Genomic DNA, 18,507 nt, shown 5'->3' with positions numbered 1-18,507 from the left:
GCGCAGGCTCAGCGGCTATGGCTCACAGGCCCAGCCGCTCCGCGGCAAGTGGGATCTTCCCGGACTGGGGCACGAACCCCTGTCCCCTGAATTGGCAGGCGGACTCTCAACCACTGTGCCATCAGGGAAGCCCTAAATTGTTATTTTATATTGGAGTATAGTTGATTAACAATGTAGTGTTATTTTCAGGTGTACAGTAAAGTGATTGAGTTATACATATACAAGTATCTATTCTTTTTCAAATTCTTTTCCCATTTAGGTTATTACAGATTATTGAGCAGAGTTCCCTGTGTTATACAGTAGGTCCTTGTTGGTTATCCATTTAAAATATACTAGTGTGTACATGTCAATCCCAAACTCCCAATCTATCCCTGCTCCCTATCCTTCCCCCCGGTAACCATAAATTCCTTCTCTAAGTCTCAGAGTCTATTTCTGTTTTGTAAATAGGATCATTTGTATCATTTTTTTTTTAGATTCCACAGATAAGTGATATCACATGATATTTGTCTTCCTCTGTCTGACTTACTTCACTGAGTATGATCATCTCCAGGTCCATCCATGTAGCTGCAAATGGCATTATTTCATTCTTTTTAGTGGCTGAGTAATAATTCCGTTGTATATATGTACCACATCTTCTTTATCCATTCATCTGTCGGTGGACATTTAGGTTGCCTCTTTAATCCTGCAAATGTAATCATACAATTAAAAATAGCATTGGACAATTTCCTAACTAGAAATAAGAAATAAGGGGCTAGAATAAGGATATAGTTATGTCACACCAGAGTGTCTTTTTTTTTGACCACACCACACAGCTTGCAGAATCTCAGTTCCCCGACCAGTAATCGAACCTGGGCCACAGCAGTGAAAGCCCAGAATCCTAACCACTGGGCCAACAGGAAACTCCCTACACCAGAGTGTCTTGGTGCCTGAAGACCAAGACTCACCACTGAGAATCACACAGAATCAAACAGAAAGAGAAATTAAAAATGCTCAAGAACTAACTCTTTTCTTAGTCATTTATATTTAAAAATGAATTTTTAAAATAAATTTACCTTTCAAATCTGTTTCTCCTTAAAAATGTCATTGCATATTTTATATATGTTTTAATATATTTTTATGTCTCCTTTATGTGTTCTGCCTGGAACTTTATTCCATCATTTGAAGAAACCAGAACACATGAGAAATAAAATGAATAAAAATAGTATAAAGAAAGTAATGAGGTTAACACAATAAATCATGCTTTTGAGGTCTTGTCAGATGTTGTCTATAAATGCCTCTGAGGGTGCTCCCCAAACACCATGATACAGTAAGGTTAGGACGCTACATACCAACTTCATTTGTAAACCTGACAGAGAAAATTTAAAAAGATATAACTAGAAAAAAAAAAGTCATGACTCAAAAAATGTAATAGCAGAGAGATTTTCAGAACTTAAGATAATCATGGGTATTCCACAGTACAAAGTTGTGGCAGGAAAGGGGCTGCATCCCCCTCCCTTGTGTCTAAATCTTAACCTATGAATTGTTCTTAAAGTGAAGTTTGTTGGCTCTGGATCACCGTAAAGGTAAAGGTCCAGCTTCTGCTACTTCTTCCTTCCTCTTCCACTGGCTTGATACAGACAAGCTTGATAATTTTGGAAGTCATGTGTTGAGACTAGCAGAACCATAAGGTAGAGGGATTCTAATATCTGAATCAACACTTGGATGAGAACTGATCAGGCTCATTTGTTTAATAATTAATGTGAACAAAAAATAAACTTTTATCGTGTTCAAACAATTATATATTATAAGGTAGGGTAAGCCTAATTAATACACCTTTTGAAGACAACATCAATCAACGTGCAGTCCATGGAACATTATTTCCATATAACATAGCATTATTTATTCATTCATTTGCTCATTCATTTACTTATTTGTTAAATTTGTATTATTAGGTGTCTCATTACTTTCCAGGGGTTTGAGGCAACAATAGAAAATTAAACAAGTAAATATGATTATTTCAGATAGATTTAAATGTATTGAAAGAGTATGTCAAGAATATATAAAGCAGTAATTTTTTAAAATTATAAATAGTATTAGGGGATACATTATAATTATTGATCTCATAAAACCTCTGTGAGAATTGTAATTAAAACTGGAGATTGAAGAAAGATACATGCACCCTTATGTTCATAGCAGCACTATTTACAGTAGCCAAAACATGGAAACAACCTAAATGTCCATTGATAGATGAATGGATAAAGAAGATATGATACATATATATAATGGAATACTACTCAGCCATAAAAAAGAATGAAATAATGCCATTTGCAGCAACATGGATGCAACTAGAGATTCTCATACTAACAGAAGTCAGAAAGAGAAACACAAATACCATATGATATCACTTATATGTGGAATCTAAAATATGACACAAATGAACCTATCTACAAAACAGAAACAGACTCACAGACATAGAAAATGGACTTGTGGTTGCCAAGGGGGAGGGAAGGACGGGGAGTTTGGGATTAGCAGATGTAAACTATTATATATAGAATGGGTAAACAACAAGGTCCTACTGTATAGCACAGGGAAGTATATTCAATATCCTGTGATAAACCATAATGGAAAAGAAGATTTAAAAAAAGAATGTCTATATGTGTATAACTGAGTCACTTCACTGTACAGCAGAGATTGGCACTACATTATAAATCAACTATACTTCAATAAAAAGTAAATAAAATTTTAAAAAACTGGAGATTGAAAAAGAGTCAGGCAAGTAGATACCTAGGCAAGAGTTCTCCAGGAAAAGGAACTAATATGTGAGGCAGCCCTATGGGAGTTTCTTTAATAGCAAGGAGTTACTCAATTCTGGCTAAAATTGAAATGCAGATAAAAAAATATGATTTCAGATTTTTCATGCAGTTCATATTTTTTTCCACAAAGGAAGTTTAAAGAAGTAATATTTTTGAATAATGTTAGATAAAAAATATTTTGCTATAAAACAATCCCTTAGCTTTACTTCAATTTTATATGGTAAACATAAGTTTAAAAATTCGTAGTTTGTATAACAATTGCAAATTTAATTGAACCCATTCAAGTAATGCACATTTTCTTATATTTTTCTGTATTAATTTTGACTTTTCTGTACTGTGTAATGTGCTTCTCTTATTTTTACATAGCTAAATTCATTCTAAAATAAGATAAAATAAAAATTTAGAGACTCAGCTTTACCTGGTGTGAAGGTTAATTTTATGTCAACTCGGCTAGGCTATGGTGCACAGTTGTTTGGTCAAACACCAGTCTAGGTGTTGCTGTGAAGACATTTGTTAAATGTGATTGACATCTAAATCATAGACTTTGAGTAAAGCAGATTACCTTCCATAAAGTGGGAGGGCTTCACACCATCTATGGAAAGCTTTAAGAGAAAAGACTGAGGTCCCCTGAAGGGGAAGGAATTCTGCCTCCATGTTGTCTTTGGACTTGAGACTACAACACAGACTGCTGCAGGAATTTCCAGTCTGCTGGCCTTCCCTGTGGGTTTTGGACATGCCAGCCCCACAATCACATGAGCCAGTTTCTTAAAATTAATATTTTCTCTCCATCTCTCTCTCCCCCCCAATATGCTATTGGTTCAGTTTCTCTGAAGAAACCCAACTACTACTAATACATTTGACTATAAAGTATCTGCCTCATCATGAAATTTGACTTTTGTTAGATCAACCCAAGATCAAATACATCTCAGGGCAGAAAATTCTTTACTAATGCATTAAGAATTCTGAAACCAAAACGCCAAAACAGGTTCTATGGTGGTTATAGGAATTAATGAATCATTGCATAGTAACTGTGAAAAAAAAAGATTCAAAGAATATGAGATTGAAAAGCACTGCTTAAAAAAATACACAAGCATCTATTTAATGCCTTCTAGTCTAGCAAATATTTATAAGGATGATTTACTCTTTCAAATGAAGAGTTTCTACATATTGCAATTATAATATTAAGATTATTATTTTAAAGTTTATTTTTATTTCTATACATATTTTTCCCATTAAATAACCCACTAGATTGTGTTATGAATCCTGAGAACAAAAGATATGTCAAGGATTTATCACATAAACCTGAGAACTTTGCACTTCTTATTTTTTTCACAGCTACTCAGAATGATCATCTGTGGGTTGAAGCTGCTGCATATATGAAATGAATGAATGCTCTTTGAGGAATGCAAAGCAGAATTCTTTGTTCTAGTGGTGTAGGAATTGTGCTGACAGTGAAATATTTATAAGATAATTTTAAGTTAGATGTACTTGATAAATGCTTTGTGATGATAAAATTCACTTGATTATAAAGAAATATTTTTATTGAAACATAGTTCTTTTACAATGTTGTATTAATTACTGCTGTCCAGCAAAATGATTCAGTTATACACACACACACATATATATATTTTATATATTTTTTTATATTGTTTTCCATTATGGTTTATCATAGGATATTGAATATAGTTCTCTGTGTATACAGTAGGACTTTGTTGTTTATCCATTCTACATATAAAAGTTTACATCTGCTAAGCCCAACTTCCCACTCCATCCCTGCTCCAACCCCGTCCCCCTTGGCAACCCCCAGTCTGTTCTCTGTGGCTGTGATTCTGTTTCTGTTTCATAGGTTCATTTGTGTCATATTTTAGATTCCACATATGAGTGATATCATATGGTATTTGTCTTTCTCTTCCTGACTTATTTCACTGACTATTATAATCTCTAGTTGCATAAAGAAATATTTTAGACTTTGAAAAAGATGATAGCATGTTGAAGAGACATCATAAGTTCTTCAACAGCTGATGAGTTAGATGGGCCTCTGTGAGGCTCCTGGGCTCATGGGTGTGTTCCAAGAGTGAGCTTCCTGAGAAAGTAAGGTGAAAGTACTGCTCAGACAAATGTATGGACACCAAGACGGGGAAAGAGGAGGTAGGATGAATTGGGAGATTGTGACTGACATATATACACTACTATGTATAAAATAGATAACTAGTGAGAACCTACTGTATAGCGCAGGGAACTCTACTCAGTGCTCTGTGGTAACCTAGATGGGAAGGAAATCCAGAAAACAGGGGATATATGTATATGTATGGCTGATTCACTTTGCTGTACAGCAGAAACTAGTATAAATTGTAAAGCAACTATATTCCAATTAAAAAAAAAAAAGAAAGTACCTCTCAGTACGATGATCTGCCTCTGAAATAATATAGCACCATCACCCCCACACTCTATTGCTTGAAGTTGTCTCAGGTGTCTTCCCAGATTCAAGACATGAGGGTGAAGAATAAATCCCAGTACTTGATGTGAGGCATGTCTGAATCAAGAGTCACCTTGTGAGATCATGTAGAATGGGAGTGATCATTGTGGTCATCTTTAGAAAATATAATCTGTTGCAGGGATATAGTAGAGACATTAAAACTTCCATAGTTGTGGGAAGAATTCAGATAGTGAAGTTCTGAACATGAGAACTAGATGATCAGAGTTGCCATTGACTTAGTCAATCTGAGAAGCCCAGTGTTGGTGTTGCCGATTTGGGACAGTCTACGGGAAGCTATGGTGACTGCTGTTACACTACCCGGCATTTAGTGATGGGGCCGTGCTGCTCTTATTCTGCAGGGCTGGCAGTCCACAGCCAGCACTGTATACAGAGCAGAGGGAGAGAGGACCAGCTGGGACGTGGGGAGCAGCCCTGCGGCTGTTTGTCATGTCGTGTCATGAATCTAACCATGATAACCTTCAAGCAGTCATGGCATCTGCCTTCCTTCCATCTCTAAAATATTGTACCATTTACTTTTGTAAGTTATGAGAAATATAGTTCCCTCTTAACAAATTTGCCACTATGCAAAGCACCCCACTGAACCAAATGTGATCCGCTGAGAAGAAGGTAACATAGGTGGAGTGCGCACATTTCAACAGGCCCCTGAACAAACTTTCTTCTCAAGCTGCTCTAGTTGAGCACAGTTTTGTTTTGTTTTTTTTGATTTTGACGCATTGTCTTATTTTATTCAAATAGCAGTCTGCTCACACATGGTCCAAGAACACCCAAATAACAAAGCAAAGATTGGTCTTCAAACATTATAGCCAATGATGCCACGCTTGTCTATGATCTCGCCAACATAAAACCACATCCACACCTCAGTGGCCACCAAACCATTCGGTAAAGCTTCCTTAACTGTAAGCTGTTTGAAGCTACCAGTTTGAGCACTACTGATAATTTTTTTCAAGATCTGAATAGCTGTAGGGATCTCAGCAGGGGTTGGAGGAACCAGCTCAACCTTGGCATAGTCCCAAAATGTGGCCAATCGAGGCTTCGAGTGAGTCACAGCAGCGCTGACCAGCGCCGGGGCCTTCTCCGCGAGGTTACGGGCAAACTGGGCCATGATTCTAGGACGGAAAGCCCCTCGCGCCGACTGGCCGGCTGAATGACACCTCTCCTTTCTTAATGTTGATAGATATGCCCACAAGCAATTTTGCAATATTTTAAAAAAATAATCTAAGAGACTTCCCTGGTGGCGCAGTGGTTAAGAATCCGCCTGCCAATGCAGGGGACACGGGTTCGAACCCTGGTCGGGGAAGATCCCACATGCTGCGGAGCAACTAAGCCCATGCACCAAAACTACTGAGCCCACGTGCCACAACTATGGAAGCCCACGCACCTTGAGCCTGTGCTCCACAGCAAGAGAAGCCACCTCAATGAGTAGCCCATGCACCTCAATGAAGAGTAGCCCCAGCTTGCCCCAGTTGAGTAGCCCCAACTAGAGAAAGCCCGCATGCAGCAATGAAGGCCCAACACAGCCAAAAATAAATAAATAAAAAAAATAATAATCTCTGAGTTTAACCTTGGAATTCCTGAGAATAATGAGGGTCATTGAAAATAGATCACAAATTAGTGCTGAAATGTAAAGATTCTGAGCTTGTTATTTAGTTTCAAGGTGTCTTAAACTTTATGTAAATGAAAGAAGAATCATTGTCCAATATATCAACACATATTTTTGGTCTCTTACTCTGTGCCCAGTACGCAAAAAAGGGTACAAAAATAGAAGGCATGACATTTGCCTTAAAATTACTTACATGGTTTACAAGGAGACAGAATAGACACAAATGGGAGATTCAGATGATGATAAATAGGTTACCATTAAAAGCTAATATGTATGTTACAGATATCAATGTAATAAAAATTTCAAAAAGAAATTTTTGTTAAGGACACATTAGAACACTTCTTGCAAGAGGGATAGAACTGGGTTTTGATGATCAGATAAGATTTGGAGATGTGAAAAGGATTCAGGCACACATTACTTGGGTGATATGAAGAATTAATGATTTGAACAACCAAATGGTGAATTTAGTTCTTTTCTCCTTAAGAATCTGAAATCTGTAAAACAGAGCATAAATAAAGATGTGAAGGATAGGTTTTTTTTTTTTTTTGAGAGGATGACTGAGATCGTACATGACTTACTATAAGTCCTGGGAAACTTAAATGGAAGTTAAGTGGTCATGAGCACTGCTGAAAATTCCTAAACAAATTTATGGGACTTATTTTCTTTTTAAATCCTTTTTATAAGCCTGCATACACAAACTCAAATTACAGTCTGTGGGCAGATAATTGAAGCTCTTGGTTCCTTTTATTGAGGATAAGTTCACTCGTTTTCTATAGCATCACAATAGTTTCAGTATTGCTTAATCATGCTAAGCTTTAGCATTTAAAGCACTTTACATAATATAATTTTACTACGGCACAAATTAATGTTTCAAAGTCTTCTCCAACAAGTGTATAAAATATATGAGGATACAGTACCATTTAGGAAGAGCAGCAGTAATGTGAGTATCAAGACTCGTTTCTTTTAGTATTCTGGTTCTCCCCAAATAACGTCTACTGGCTCTCTGAGTTACCTTGGTTGTTTCCCTTTGTTGCTTTGACTAGCAAACTAAAACAAATTTTCTTCTGTTCAAACACAAACACTTCTTTCTAATTTCTGTGCTGAGCTTTCCAGTTTTCTTAATATTTCCCTGCTTTGGGGTTTTCATAAACAATATATTATGCTAATGATATTAATGATCTGTTCTCTCTTCTGCTTTTCAGATCTGTGACAGGCTAGTTAATCTTCAGCGGAATATGCAAATAGAACTTCTGAATTTGGCCTGCAGATACCTTTGAGACGTAAGTGTAAAAGTTAACTTCACTAACAAAATCAGTGCCGGCAGAAGCTTTCCTATTTCGCGGTTAGTATATTGAATGTATCATCAGTTACGTTTAAGAAACGTTATTTAATTCAGACATTGATTGATTGATTGTGCTTTAAATGTTTACCTTGAGTCTGAGTCTCTAAAAAGACACAGTATTTCCAAAGACTTCTCAAAATACTTTCAATAGTGATACAAGTAAATCTATGAGTTTTGCATTTTTACTGCCAGATGCTGAGAAAAGTGAGGAAGACTTCATGAGAGAAAAGCAATGTTGGATTAATATTTGTTCTTTCTTTGTCTAACTTTCAAGGAAAAGGGTCCTTTTTAGGATCTTAGTTGCAGTCATTCAAATTATTAGTAATGCAACCTTTTTGCAAATCAAAATATATTTATTAACGTATTTGCTCCCATGGTGACTAAAAAGAAAGGAAAAAGCATTCTGTGCAATATTAATTGTAATGTTGTTTGAAGTTTAAAATTCTCAGACTATTTTAAAACTTAATTTCACAGATAATAAGCACTTAAATAGTGGTTCCTCGTGTCACTGAAATGCAAATCCATGCGAAACTTACATCTTTCTTTGACTCTCCAGAGATAAAATTGGGTATGGCATAAAGCTTTGATGACACAATAGCAATTGTTAGCTGCAAAACCATTTTAATTGACTGTGTACCTGGTTATAGGTTGGATTCGCTGGGCAACAAATTTTGAGATGGAGATTAGCATGCAGGATGTTTGCTAAGGAGTGCTTTTGGGATCCACCCTGTGTAAGGGAGAAAAGAAAGCAGAGGTTCAGCTGTGAAGTCATCCTAATAAAGACCTCCACTGACCTCCACAGGGGCCATGGACCTGGGATTCAAAACTATCTCAAGTTAGGGTGAGGGATCCAGGCCTTTTCTTCTCATGTTGATAGTAATTAGAGGTAGAGTGCCTCTGGATGGATGTGTAACCTTAGAGAGGCAGGTATTTTTATCTGAGGCAGTCCCCGAGGAGGCTGGACATGGAGAGCTGTTTTCTGGCAAGACTCCCAGCAAATACAGGAATATTTCCATCATTCTGAAGATCATATTCTCCATCACAGTTCTCCTTATAGATTCTCTGCTGGGAGCAGCTCTTTCAAGATTCTAGTGGGTGTCTCTTCCTGGGGAAAAATTAGCAACGGAAGGTAGATAGGACACATTGCAGCCCCCATCACTGTAATGATCCCTTCTCCCCTATCCATTCTAGACACCCCCCTCACCTTTAGCAAAGACCCCTGCTGGTCACAGTGGTTTACTTGTTTGTCATGACACAGACTCTTCTCCTTTAGGGGTCTGACACCCTGTTGTCAGACCGAGCAGGGAGAGAAGTCCTGGGATGAGAAACACCTGGGTGACTGGTGCTGGCGGCCCCTCTTCCAAGACTCCTCCATAAGAAGTCTGGCTCACACCACCTATCAAGCAAACCCCAATCCTTGTGGATGCCTCATCCCCCCAGGCTTCCTCCCAGCTCCGGGTCACAGTGCAGAGATACCTCTCCCCTGGGAGCCCAGCCAGGTACAGGGGGACGTGCTCTGACTGAAAGGCTGTGCAGGGGAGGGACTTCCCTAAGCCAGAAGAGGTGGGGGTGAGCTGCACCTGCGTGGGCCACAGATCCAGAGCCTTCCAGTGTGCCAGTGTCCCGGATTAGGGTTAGGGTTAGGGTTGGGGTTAGCCCACCCCAATGTGGGCTTCTGGTGTGGAACCCTGTGGCCTCAATCAGATGTCTGCCAAGGTCCAAGGCCACAGCAACCCAAATGTGACACTGCATGTCCTCGGGACCAGTAGTTCCTCCCGGCAGCTGCAAGTTTGTCCCAGGAGATTGTCTCTACCTGTTCCTCAAGTCTTTCCCCTGAAGAACAGCCTCAGGGCATTCTTCTCCCTATCTGACCAGACCAGATGCCCACAGCCTGTGATGGGGGAGCTGGTCCTTTCCCCTGGGTCCCTCCAGCAGGAATTAGTCTCCTCTTTTGAACACCATGAGGACGCTGAGAGCAGGGACACAGTCTGAGTGGGTGGAGTGTGGGGATTCCCGGGAACGTGAGGAGGGTGCAGCTAAAGCCTGCAGGGCTATAGGCACAGAGAACACAGATTCCCCACATGGTTCACTGGGATTGATGATAAATTGGGCCACTCCTATTTCCACTTCCTGGGTCCCTGGCACATGTGGTCCACCTACTGGGGACATAACAGCATATAAAGATCTTCTGTTTAAAGTGCATAGTGTGCCCTGGAGGATGGTGTGTCATCCTTGTAAAGTATTACCTCTGAGCTGGTGCTTCAGCGCTACCTTTAATGGGCTGTTCCAGTGCTTTATCAGGCTGATAGCTTCTGGGTGCTGTGGTTTGTGACATGAGCAGTGGATTCCATGCTCATAGACCCACTCTCACACGTCCTTTGCTATAAGACAAGCCCTTTTGGGTCTGATGCAATATTATGAGGGAAACTGTCAATGAATCAAGCACTCTCTAAGCCCTCAAATAGTGGTTTTGGGTGAAGCTGTGGGCAGGAAAGATAAACCCATACCTGGACTATGTATTTATTTCTGTTAAAATAAACAGCTAGCCCTTCATTGAAAGAGGTCCAGTGTAGTCAGTTTGCCACCAAATGGCCAATTAGTCTTCTCCAAAGATGGTGCATATTGGGGGGCCCGTTTGTTATCAGTGTGTACCTCTAGAGCAGCAGAAGCTAGATCAGCCTCGGTAAGTGGGCACCCATGCTGTTGAGCTCATGTCTAGCAGCTCCCATCTTTGTCACCATGGCTACTTGGTTCATGCACACATGATGCCAGCGACCGGGTGACTAACACTAGAGGCCGGCTGACACCAACCGCCCAAGGAATTTTGTCCACCTGGGTTGTTGAGTGCCTTTGCCCTGGGCATGCCTTAATTTCTTTTTCACTTACTTCTGATCTGATCTTTATGATTTCTTTCCTTCTGCTCACTTCCGGGTTTTTTGTTCTTCTTTCTCTAATTGCTTTAGGTGTAAGGTTAGGTTTTTTATTTGAGATGTTTCTTGTTTCTTGAAGTAGGATTGTATTGCTATAAAATTCCCTCTTAGAACTGCTTTTGCTGCATCCCATAGGTTTTGGGTCAGCGTGTCTTCATTGTCATTTGTTTCTAGGTATTTTTTGATTTCCTCTGATTTCTTCAGTGATCTCTTGGTTATTTAGTAGTGTATTGTTTAGCCTCCATGTATTTGTATTTTTTACAGATATTTTTCCTGTAATGGATATCTAGTCTCATAGCGTTGTGGTCGGAAAAGATACTTAATACAATTTCAATTTTCTTAAATTTACTAAGTCTTGATTTGTGGCCCAAGATATGATCTATCCTGGAGAATGTTCCATAAACACTTGAGAAGAAGTGTATTCTGTTGTTTTTGGATGGAATGTCCTATAAATATCCATTAAGTCCATCTTGTTTAATGTATCATTTAAAACTTGTGTTTCCTTATTTGTTTTCATGTTGGATGATCTGTCCATTGGTGAAAGTGGGGTGTTAAAGTCCCCTACTATGACTGTGTTACTGTCTATTTTCCCTTTTATGGCTGTTAGCATTTGCCTTATATATTGAGGTGCTCCTATGTTGGGTGCATAAATATTTACAATTGTTATATCTTCTTCTTAGGTTGATCCCTTGATCATATGTAGTGTCCTTTGTCTCTTGTAATAGTCTTTATTTTAAAGTCTATTTTGTCTGATATGAGAATTGCTACTCCAGTTTTCTTTTGATTTCCATTTGCATGGAATATCTTTTTCCATCCCCTCACTTTCAGTCTGTATGTGTCCCTAGGTCTGAAGTGGGTCTCTTGTAGACAGCATATATATGGGTCATTCAGCCAGTCTATGTCTTTTGGTTGGAGCATTTAATCCATTTACATTTAAGGTAGTTATCGATATGTATGTTCCTATTACCATTTTCCTAATTGTTTTGGGTTTGTTATTGTAGGTCTTTTCCCTCTCTTGTGTTTCCTGCCTAGAGAAGTTCCTTTAGCATTTTTTGTAAAGCTGGTTTCGTGGTGCTGAATTCTCTTAACTTTTGCTTGTCTGTAAAGATTTTAATTTCTCTGTTGAATCTGAATGAGATCCTTCCTGGGTAGAGTAATCTTGGCTGTAGGTATTTTCCTCTCATCACTTTAAATATGTCCTGCCACTCCCTTGCAGAGTTTCTGCTGAAAGATCAGCTGTTAACCTTATGGGGATTCCCTTGTATGTTATTTGTTTTTTTTCCCTTGCTGCTTTTAATATTTTTTCTTTGCATTTAATTTTTGATAGTTTGATTAATATGTGTCTTGGCATGTTTCTCCTTGGATTTATCCTTAATTGGACTCTCTGCCCTTCCTGGACTTGACTATTTCCTTTCCCATATTAGGGAAGTTTTCAACTATAATCTCTTCAAATATTTTCTCAGTCCCTTTCTTTTTCTCTTCTTCTTCTGGGACCCCTATAATTCGAACGTTGGTGCGTTTAATGCTGTCCCAGTGTCTCTGAGACTCTCCTCAATTCTTTTCATTCTTTTTTCTTTATCCTGCTCTGTGGTAGTTATTTCCACTATTTTATCTTCCAGGTCATTTATCCATTCTTCTGCCTCAGTTATTCTGTTATTGATTCCTTCTAGAGAATTTTAAATTTAATTTATTGTGTTGTTCATCATTGTTTGTTTGCTCCTTAGTTCTTCTGGGTCCTTGTTAAATGTTTCTTATATTTTCTCCATTCTTTTTTCAAGATTTTGGATCATCTTTACTATCATTACTCTGAATTCTTTTTCAGGTAGACTGCCAATGTCCTCTTCATTTGTTTGTTCTGGTGGGTTTTTACCTTGCTCATTCATTTGCTGTGTGTTTCTCTGTCTTCTCTTTTTGCTTAACTTACTGTGTTTGGGGTCTCCTTTTCGCAGGTTGTAGGTTTGTAGTTCCTGTTGTTTTTGGTGTCTGCCCCTAGTGGGGAGTTGGTTCATTGGCTGGTGTAGGCTTCCTGGTGGAGGGGACTGGTGCCTGTGTTCTGGTGGATGAGGCTGGATCTTGTCTTTGTGGTGGGCAGGACCATGTCCAGTGGTGTGTTTTGGTGTGTCTGTGACCTTAGTATGATTTTAGGCAGCCTCTCTGCTAATGGATGAGGTTGTGTTCCTGTCTTGCTAGTTGTTTGGCATAGGGTGTCCAACACTGTAGCTTGCTCGTTTTTGAGTGGAGCTGGGTCTTAACGTTGAGATGGAGATCTCTGGGAGATTTTCGCTGTTTGATATTACATGGAGCTGGGAGGTCTCTAGTGGACCAGTGTCCAGAACTCGGCTTTCCCACCTCAGAGGCACAGGCCTGATACCCAGCTGGAGTTTGAAGACCCTGTCAGCCACTCAGGTCAGAAGAAAAGGGAGAAAATAAGAAAGAAAAAAAGAAAGAAAGAAAGAGAGAGAGAGGGAGGGAGGGAGGGAGGGAGGGAGGGAGGGAGAGAGAGAGAGAGAGAGAAAGAAAGAAAAAAAAAGTAGAATAAAAAAATTAAGTTATTAAAATAAAATTTTTTTAAGTATTAAAAATAAAAAAAAGAAAGAAGAGAGCAACCAAACCAAAAAAGAAGTCCACCAATGATAACAAGCGCTGAAAACTATACTAAAAAAAAAAAAAAAGGAAGAGAACCAATCAATAAACAAATCTACCAATAATAATAAACTCTAAATACTAAACTAAGATAAATGTAAGACCAGAAACAAATTAAATGCAGAAAGCAAACCCCAAGCCTACAGTTGCTCCCAAGGTCCACCACCTCAATTTTGGGATGATTCCTTATCTGTTCAGATATTCCACAGATGGCAGGGTACATCAAGTTGACTGTGGAGATTTAATCCGCTGCTCCTGAGGCTTCTGGGAGGGATTTCCCTTTCTCTTCTTTGTTCTCACAGCTCCCGGGGCTCAGCTTTGGAATTGGCCCCGCCTCTGCGTGTAGGTCACCTTCAGGCTTCTGTTCTTCTCTCAGACATGATGGGGTTAACGGAGCAGCTGATTCGGGGGCTCTGGCTCACTCAGGCCGGGGGGAGGGAGGGGTGCGGATGCGGGGTGAGCCTGTGGTGGCAGAGGCCGGCGTGATGTTGCACCAGCCTGGGGCCCGCCGTGCGTTCTCCCGGGGAAGTTGTCCCTGTATCCCAGGACCCTGGCAGTGGCGGGCTGCACAGGTTCCCCGGAAGGGAGGTGTGGAGAGTGACCTGTGCTCGCACACAGGCCCCTTGGTGGCGGCAGCAGCAGCCTTAGCGTCTCATGCCCGTCTCTGGGGTCTGCACTGCTAGCTGTGGCTCGCGCCCGTCTGTGGAGCTCATTTAGGTGGTCCTCTGAGTCCCCTCTCCTCGCGCACCCCAAAAGAATGGTCTGTTGACTCTTCGGCAGCTCCAGACTTTTCCCCGGACTGCCTCCTGGGTAGCTGTGACACACTAACCCCCTTCAGGCTGTGTTCACGCTGCCGACCCTGGTCCTCTCCCTGGGATCTGACCTCCAAAGCCCGAGCCTCAGCTTCCAGCCCCCACCTGCCCCGGCGGGTGAGCTGACAAGCCTCTCGGGCTGGTGAGTGCCGCTCGGCACCAATCCTCTGTGTGGGAATCTCCCCGCTTTGCCCTCCGCACCCCTGTTGCTGTGCTCCCCTCTGTGGCCCCGAAGCTCCCCCCACCCCCGCTCCGCCACCCGCAGTCTCCGCCCGCGAAAGGGCTTCTAGTGTGTGGAAACCTTTCCTCCTTCACAGCTCCCTCCCACTGGTTTAGGTCCCGTCCCTATTCTTTTGTCTCTGTTTTTTCTTTTCCCTACCCAGGTACGTGGGGGAGTTCCTTGCCTTTTGGGAGGTCTGAGGTCTTCTGCCAGCGTTCAGTAGGTGTTCTGTAGGAGTTGTTCCACGTGTAGATGTATTTCTGATGTATTTGTGGGGAGGTAGGTGATCTTGGCATTTTACTCCTCCGCCATCTTGAAGGTCTCCTGGTTCATATCGTACACAACACCCCTACTGTGGGTCAGCAGATGTGTTTCCTTCTCGCAGTCACTCAGGTGCACCGAGGCACCTGCCTGGCAAGCATTGCTGGTACCTGGCAGGGGGAAGAGAGAGGGTCTCACAGTGGAAATTAAATGCTCCTGTTCGGAAGTGACATTCACCAATCGTGACTCATTTTTCAGAACATGTTACATTGTTTCATGAATCACGTGAAACCACTGAGGCCTAGAAGTACAACCCCACCATGTATCTGGAGAGGAGGAAAGTCAGAAATATTTCAGGGACAGCACCAGTGACCATAGTGAGTACCACCAAGAGAGGGAAAATAAATTGTTACGTTGCTCCTTTCCCTTTAAGAAACGGAGGTGGAAGATGGATGTGCCTTATCAGGGCACGTTCATACAAAGGAAAGAGAACTGAGTGGAAACTATGGAGCTCAGTTATTCTGCTTAATGAAGGAAGGGAAGTACAAAGGTGAGAACGTCTTGAGGAAGAGAAGCTGATCCTCCTGGGTGTCAGTAAATGACTTCTACAAAAGGAGAGAGAGGGTGGCATCTAATATTTATAACTGTTGGTGCGTTCATCCCCATTACAACCCCAAACTTCCCTACAGTCTGTCATACTGTAAAATGCCTTGTATAAAGGCTTGTTTTCGTTTGTTCTGAATAAATTAAAGAGGTGGAGCTACGCATCTATGTGGGCACAGAGAGGAGAGAGAGAGGGAGAGGAACCTTAAATTGAGAATGAAATACTAGGTACCAGAATGTGGAACAAGTGTCAGTCCTGGAAATTGCACATACTTGTGAGGGCGTTGAATTGCCCACAGAATTACAGGATACAGTCATCAAAACCATTTTATTTAAAACTCAAAGGCCTGAGTCACTTCAGCTGGGATCTGAACAATATTCTAATATATTGTCTCTCTGTTCGTGCTAGCCCGAAGTACATGCTTTACATCCAAAACCAAAGGAAATGGGAATAAAACATGTTATAGAATACTAAATAACCAAGAGAAACTGCATAGATTTTCTACATTGATAACAAAGGAAGCATGGCAATTACATGAGAGAAAAATTTTAAAGCATATTTTACACACTTGGGTTTTTCCAGACTAATTTTGCTCCACAGCCAAGGTAACAATGCATGTTATTTACAGTCTACCTGTGCTTTGGATGAGAAGACACTGGATCATTTTAGCTTCAAATGCCTTTTATTTTTTGACACAAGCCTTTAAATTCACAATAGTCTGGATTGCTAAGAAAAAGCTACTATCTGCCTAGAACACCATGCTCTATGAAAGAGAATAATATCCCTTAGCTAAATGCTTTCACACACGAGGGATTTTAATCCTTCTGTTTTTCAGAAACATTACATGAAACTTAAAGGAGGTCTTCTTGTTTTAAGAACATCAAGATATATCATTTGATTTTCCAGATGATTCACATAAACAAACAAACATTATTTTTAAAAAGATGTTTGTAAGAAGTAGTAAATGGGGAGGTTTTGAATGTAGTTCCTTTAGCCAGGCTTCTGACATGTGGAAGGGCCGGATGCTCACACAGATGAAACAGTCAGACAGCCTGCTTTTAAGATGCTCCCGTGGCCAGCATCTCCTCCTCCATCCTCATGATAAAGGTACACACCTATGTTTGGCTTGTGGGTATCACAGGCACCCACCTCCGTGTGGCTGCTCTCTCTGTCCAAGGTAGATGGTCCCTCCTTTTTCCTGAACATGCAGCGCTGAGGGAGATCGCCCTGTACCTTATGTCAGCTCAGCACACTCAGGCTTCACACTTGAGAAGGTGAGGCTTGTAACGTCGAAATAAGAATTCTAAGTGGGCAGTTTCAGGAAATTGAAGGGCAGTCAATGGACCTTCCCACTGCTCCCTTCCCTTCCTCTCTTACCTTTACTTCCCTGTGGGAGTTTTTAGCTCGGGGCCGAGTTACTGGCGAGCTCATGAATGACAGAAGTTAGGGACTGTCTTCCAACCACAGCCCCAGCTGACTCCAGGGACCGCACTCTCTACAAGAATTTAACAGGAATACTGTGTTTCACTATGTGCAACTTCTGTAAAGATATCCAAATTTAAAGCATTTTTAAAGTAGCATGCAGATGCTGCTTTATTAAAAATGATCAAGTTTTAGCTCAAACATTACACTAAATCTTTTAAAAGCGAAGATGTTTAAGTTCTCTGATGTTTTTGCGTGGCTGTGTAGGTCCCACGATCATGTTAAAATTTGTAGACGTGAATGAAAAATATGTAGACTTGTGAGCCTTACAAAGCTAATTACCGATTTTTATTCTTAGCTCAGTATCCCTCTATTATATATTTAAGCCATGAATATTCTTAATTTTTCTAACTGTTTATCAATACTTTAAATCATCAAGTCATTTCATTATGACAATTTGGTGAAATGTGTGTTGTGGTTTTGAGAAAGATTCATAGGAAACAACACAAATTCCTAAAAATCAAGAGACCAATTTATTTGACGTTGTTAATAACTTTTTTCTTCTTAAATGGGCCATTTCATAAGCCTTTAAGAAAGATCATTTTATATCTTTGGTTGCAATTGTTTTATGCATCTGTTTTTTAATTTGCTCTGCAAAGTCTAAGACCACTGCTATAGCTTTGCAATCTCAACTCCTAAGTCACTGAAATCTGAAATATCAGATTTCAGACTAGCATTTCATATGCTTCCATGTTTGCCTCAGAACAACTTGGAATTTTTTATATTTATACTTTAGGCATAAATTAGATTAAATTCAAGGTGGCTTGGCCTTAGTTACAATGATAAAATGGGGAAAATGTTATCACATCTCTCTCTCTAAAGTTTCTTCCCTCTTTAATATTATATATGTATATACACACATATATACAAATACAAGCATACAGATGTGCATATATACAAATACATAAATATATATGGCTACTTTTTTGATTCCTTGCTCCTTATTGTTCAATGATTCCTTGGTTTTACTCTGTCACCTGCTATGTCCTTTTTTTCTGAAAATATGAAAAGGAAAACAAAAGCTTAGGGGAACAAAATTTGCCACCCTAAAATGTCTCTTTGGTGTGTAGCTTATTTCGAGCTGAAAACAATCAAGGCTCAAAGACTCAGGAAGAAACTTTGACCTTCCTGCTAACAGCCTAAAAGGATTTACATAGAGGACCTATTACAGGAAGAGAGCTGTCACCAGAGATCTCTGTAATGAATAGGGGCTAGGTGTGGAGGGGGAAACCCTTAGAGATCAGGGTCCTCTCTGTGTCCCATCTCTCCAAGGCTCAGCAAACATTTATTTACCAAACATTTACTTTTCTCCCTCCATGTGCAT

General features: G+C 40.2%; 1 protein-coding gene across 1 annotated transcript; it reads right to left on the bottom strand.

The window, feature by feature from the left end:
• Positions 1-5,972: 5,972 nt before the first annotated feature.
• LOC101289003 (ATP synthase subunit g, mitochondrial-like) lies at positions 5,973-6,434 on the bottom strand. Its single transcript, XM_033439187.2, has one exon. It carries the CDS (start codon positions 6,389-6,391, stop codon positions 6,080-6,082), a length of 312 nt encoding a protein of 103 aa, XP_033295078.1. The 5' UTR covers positions 6,392-6,434; the 3' UTR covers positions 5,973-6,079.
• Positions 6,435-18,507: the final 12,073 nt, after the last annotated feature.

The sequence above is a fragment of the Orcinus orca genome, chromosome 1, assembly GCF_937001465.1.
Source record: "Orcinus orca chromosome 1, mOrcOrc1.1, whole genome shotgun sequence".
Lineage (NCBI taxonomy): Eukaryota > Metazoa > Chordata > Mammalia > Artiodactyla > Delphinidae > Orcinus > Orcinus orca.
The sequence above is the reverse complement of the archived record's forward strand: the minus strand, read 5'-3'. Positions and strand labels throughout refer to the sequence as shown.

Bases quoted from the DNA above. Each gene is read 5' to 3' on its own strand.
- LOC101289003 (XM_033439187.2), bottom strand. From the start codon at position 6,391: ATGGCCCAGTTTGCCCGTAACCTCGCGGAGAAGGCCCCGGCGCTGGTC.